This window comes from Chrysemys picta, unplaced genomic scaffold, assembly GCF_011386835.1.
Source record: "Chrysemys picta bellii isolate R12L10 unplaced genomic scaffold, ASM1138683v2 scaf2198, whole genome shotgun sequence".
In the NCBI taxonomy this organism is placed as follows: Eukaryota; Metazoa; Chordata; order Testudines; family Emydidae; genus Chrysemys; species Chrysemys picta.
Genome location: NW_027054902.1, coordinates 4,143 through 9,414, shown reverse-complemented (window position 1 = coordinate 9,414; position 5,272 = coordinate 4,143). Strand labels below are relative to the sequence as shown.

Sequence of the window (5,272 nt, the reverse complement as noted above, 5' to 3'; positions counted from 1 at the left end):
TACCACCAAAAAAAGCAGCAGATGTTGACAATGTTGCACCTGGAATAGTGACTGCTTCTGGACCTGCTCAACCAGAGTTGATTGGGGCAGGAGAGAGCCATCTCTGCATTACATACGTGGCCCAGTGGTTCATTCCCGTCTCTGGGGATTTTATGTGGGCAGGCTCTCCCCTAGCTTCCCCAGAGGAAGAGAGAGGCAGAATACTGGGCCAGGCGCCCCACAGATCCTACCCATCTCCCTGGTCAGCTATAGGAAAACAGCCTGCTCTTGCAAAGGCCTGTAGTGCAAGTGGTAGAAGTCTGTAATGCACTGCAGGTGGTTACAGGTGCAAACCAAGAGGATGCAGAATGGAGGTGTCGTGACAGAATTGAGTTTTGCCTTTTTAAAAACCCAGGAAATTACATATGCAAAACTATATTAACAGAACATCTGTTAAATCTGTATTAATAGAACATCAGACAACATTTAGGTTGTCTACTCGGTCACCCAAAAGTTAGTCTGTTCTATACCCTGAACAAGGCAGGGATCCAGTGGTTCTAAGGAAAAACAGCATGTGATAATGTAATTAAAGACTATCATAATGCAAACACCCACGAGGGCAGAATTAAGGTTGCATGGGCAACCACAAATCTGGCATTTCCTAATTTTCAATTGCGGAACTTTCCAACCTTAATAAAGTCTTTTGAGCAGGTTTTTTTGTATGTTTTATTTCGGGGGGTGGGGGAGAGGGGTTGATTCATAGTATAAATATTAAGAACAGTTACATTAGGTATGATACAGACATTTGCAAGGGATGTAAACCTTCATGCTTCAGAGCATGAGGCAACCACTAATTGCCTGGATGTAGGGTGAAAATACCCCTATAGGCATGTTATTGAATAACTTCCTACTGTGAGGACTTTGCCCCATTATCTGAAGCACACAACAAAGACTGCTAATGCATAGACAATACTCAATTAGATGCATCATTTGTCTGATCTGGTATGGAAATGCCTATGTTCCCTATATTTACTAAAAATAATTTCATTTCTTTTTACTCGTCTAGCACAGGTGTAAAGACAGAGGGAATATGCAGAATCCAGAGACCTGTGTTTTTCCAGTAACAAGGAAATTCACAAATTATCTCCAACTCATTTTCTTTCTATCCTAAAGACTACAATCGGACATGAGGTGCTTTGGTCCCATCCGCACACATCTCACGTTGTGTTACCATGTCACTGACTAGATTCTGATCTCAGTCACACAAGTGTGAATGTATAGTTCAGCTGAAGTCAATTGGTTAATGAGGAGTCAAACCAGTCCATATCTTCCTCCACCAAATACAATGGAATTTACTGCATGTACACCTACACCATGACTGGTAAGAAATGTCATTATTATTATCTTTTGAGCATCTTTGTGCATGTAGCAGTGAAATTCCATAGAAACATAACAGCCATACTGGGTCAGACTAAAGGTCCATCTAGCCCAGTATCCTGCTTCCGACAGTGGCCAATGCCAGGTGCCTCAGAGGGAATGAACAGAACAGGTAATCATCAAGTGATCCATCCCCTGTTGCCCATTCCCAGCTTCTGGCAAACAGAGGCTAGGGACACCATCCCTGCCCATCCTGGCTAATAGCTGTTGATGGACCTATCTTTCATGAATTTATCTAGTTCTTTTTTAAACCCCGCTATAGTCTTGGCCTTCACACCATCCTCTGGCAAGGAGTTCCACAGGTTAACTTAGTATTTATCTCTAGGAGATGCATTTTCTCATTTTGAGGCTCTGTGAATCTGAGTCAAAAGTAATCATAGAATCAGTTTCAGTCCACACCACCTACAAGTGTTATTACCTCTAGGAGGATTTGTAACAGGGAGGAAAAATAATGCATGTAGTTACAAAGAATGTCTGTAAAACATACACTGACTCCAATAGGACAGTGACACTTTAGTGATACCAAACTTTTTCACTGGGGCTGCCTCATATTAGGCCCTAAATCTATATTTAGGCACCTATATAAAAGGGGCACTGAGCATCACTTGTGCCCTTTGAGGTCATTTTGATTAGGAAGAGAAAATCAAAGACCATGAATAAACTCTATAGCATTGATTACTTGCATACATTGATAGATTATTTGCCTCCCTTCTAAACTAAACACTCCCAATCTATATATCTCTTATTTTATAGAAGATTTGACCCACTGGATGGTTTCATGCATATTAAAACAGAGGAGGGTGACCAGAGGGGAAGTGTGAAAAATTGGGATGGGGGTTGGGGGTAATAAGTGCCTATATAAGAAAAAGCCCCCAAAATTGGGACTGTCCCTATAAAATCGGGACATCTGGTCACCCTAACACAGAGTCCACAATATTTCTGTAGCTGGAACATGTCCTATCTGTAATGGAAAGCATGTGGGGAATACAAAGAGAACATTCCCTAGGAGTGTCCTTCGATTTATTTCAGCTTTCCTATGTTTATACACTGTTTCCCAGGAACAATCACAGGGATTATGAGGGATCTGTACTCAGTACTTTATTGGCCAGTGATTAATTTTAATCTTTTTTTTTTTCAGCAGCAGAGGAGAGCGTTTCTGGAATAAATGGCAGAGAGAAACCACACCATGGTGACCGAGTTCATTTTCATAGGATTCACAGATCATCCAGATCTACAGATCCCCCTCTTTATGTTGTTCCTAGTGATGTATGTGGTCAGCCTGATGGGGAATCTTGGGATGATAGCGTTAATCATGGTTGAAACCCGACTTCATACCCCCATGTACTTTTTCCTAAGCCAGATGTCCATTGTAGATATTGGATATTCCACTGCCATAGCTCCCAGGTTGCTAATGACCTTTGTAGCAGAGACTAGAACCATTCCTTTGATTGAGTGTGCGGCACAACTATTCTTCGTCTGTTTCTTTGTGACCAATGAATGTTGCCTCCTGGCTGTGATTGCGTATGACCGCTTCAAAGCTATCTGTAATCCACTGCTATACAGAGCCATTATGTTCAAGAGACACTGTGTCCTGTTAGTGGCTGGTACATATGTATGTGGCTCTGTGAATTCAATTGTGCAAACTCTATTTATATTCAGTCTGTCCTTCTGCAGCTCCAATGTTGTCAACCATTTCTTCTGTGATGTGCCCCCCATGCTGAAGCTGTCCTGTTCTGACACCCATGTCACTGACCTTGTACTTTTCACTTTCTCTACTGTAATTGGAATGACTACTTTTCTGGGTGTCCTAATCTCCTACATGTGCATCCTTCTGGCCATTCTCAGGATCCGTTCTGCCAAGGGGAGACGCAAAACCTTTTCCACCTGTGCCTCCCACCTGACAGTTGTCACTATGTTTTATGGGACGCTGATATGTATATATTTAAGACCCAGTTCTAGCTACGTGATGGACCAAGACAAGGTTACCTCTGTGTTTTATGCCCTTGTGATCCCCATGTTGAACCCCCTGATCTACAGCCTGCGAAACAAGGAGGTAAATGATGCCTTTAAAAGGGTGATATACAAGAAGATTTTTTCTTGGTAATTATAATCATTATATTTTAACCAATAAACAGTAGATGGAATAAGAGTGAGTTCTCTTGTCATTTATCCTTATTTCTATGACTCAGCCACTCCATTTGATGTACAGAAAATCATATAATGGAACCCAGTCAAATACAATATTAGAAATTGCTGTTTTTAAGATCCATGAATGAGGGTCTGTGACACTATGCAGAATCAGCAAGATGCTCTGACATTTGGCTTAAAGGACAATTGCTGTTGCCTGTTATGTTTTAGGCCAGGTTGGAGTTCCGGTGAGAGGATGAGAAGATTGTATGTATCCTTCCTCGGTTCTGAGATTTCATCCAGTGGAGGGCACTGTTAAACATACTGAATCAAAGCAACCAGAACTGAGGTAACGATTATCAAAGCTCAGCTTAGGTCGATCGGCCATGTTCTCGGAATGTGTAATGATAAATTCCCCAGAAAAGTCCTCTCTGGTGAGCTTAGGGACTTAGTCTGAATAATGCAGAGTTGACCTTCATCATGCAGAGCTAGCCTGCACCAAATCAGAGTATCTTCTCTCACCGCTGCATCATGCCGACATGAAGAGGACGTTGTTTTACTCCTGAGTTCTCAACAGAGGAGGTTGTTTCCAGTCATCACAACCAGCTGCCCTGTCTTCACGGCTAGATGGAAGGGGAGCATCCCAAAACTTAAGAGGGATCTCAAACCTTTTTTTCTGTTTAACATGGGGTCACAGGCCGGAGAATGTTGAGAACCACTGGTTTTACTCATTGAAAACTGTTGCCGTTTTATGTAGGGCTTTTGTTTATTTATCTTCTCTCCAACCTATGAAAGAGTTTCTCTGGCAATCCTGAAATTACACCTCTACCCCAATATAACGCTGTCCTTAGGAGCCTAAAAATCTTACCGCGTTTTAGGTGAAACCGCATTATATTGAACTTGCTTTGATCCATCGAAACGTGCAGCCCTGCCCCCCCCCCAGAGCACTGCTTTACCACATTATATTTGAATTCGTGTTATATCGGGTCGCATTATATCGGGGTAGAGGTGTATATCAATGGTCTGCTTTCTTTGGCTTTCTTTGGACTTTGTAAACAGTGAGACAGGTTCGTCCCTGAAGTAACTCCCTTGTCTTGAGAGAATGATATGGGGACAGATCAAGAATGAATGTAGTCCAGTCAATTTATAATGATGTACGATTGTGATGTACTAGTACACATTATGAAGTACTAGTGTGATGCGGCTATCACTATTCATAGCACCAGCAAGCTTCCTACACACGGTGACATTTGAATATTCATACTGGATATGCTCTGGTTAGTCCAGGGAAGTTTTGTCTGAATCATCGATCACTTAAATCCATTTCTTGTGCTCCTAGGAATACGGCTTATGATTTTTCCATATATGTACAAAATGGAATGACGCTATAGTGCCATAACATAAAAGGACTGGGTCACCATGCTGTGATTGCCCTCAGCCATTTATACAGGGGTGCATGAAACCAGACCTACCGGGATAACAAGAGTGAGCAGCATGGAAGAAGGAAATTTCATGGCATGAATTAAATCTGAATGACACCGCCGGGCTTGAATGTGGGTAGTGAATATCTTACAGGAAACCAACCGCCGTGATGTCTGGGAAGAGTTGGGATGGACCTTTAGATTTACACTCACTTTTTAATAGGGCTGAGATTTTCAAGGCTGTCTAGGAGATTTAGTCATCCAAGTCTCCATAAAATTGACTGGAATTAGGCATCAAGTTCCCCATA

At 42.0% G+C, this 5,272-nt stretch overlaps 1 protein-coding gene across 2 annotated transcripts; it reads left to right on the top strand.

Annotated features, from left to right (window-relative positions):
• Positions 1–1,053: 1,053 nt before the first annotated feature.
• Positions 1,054–3,548, top strand: LOC135980203 (olfactory receptor 5AR1-like). 2 transcript variants are annotated; one of them, XM_065580251.1, is made up of 2 exons: positions 1,054–1,360; positions 2,558–3,548. In XM_065580251.1, the coding sequence occupies exon 2, from the start codon at positions 2,582–2,584 to the stop codon at positions 3,518–3,520; it is 939 nt and encodes a 312-aa protein (XP_065436323.1). In that variant the 5' UTR covers positions 1,054–1,360; positions 2,558–2,581; the 3' UTR covers positions 3,521–3,548. The 2 variants fall into 2 exon arrangements, with proteins under 2 accessions (XP_065436323.1, XP_065436322.1); XM_065580250.1 differs by having other exon boundaries at positions 2,555–3,548.
• The last annotated feature ends 1,724 nt before the right edge of the window (positions 3,549–5,272 follow it).

Excerpts from the sequence above, each read along its gene's own strand:
- LOC135980203 (XM_065580251.1), top strand. The coding sequence starts at position 2,582 with ATGGCAGAGAGAAACCACACCATGGTGACCGAGTTCATTTTCATAGGA.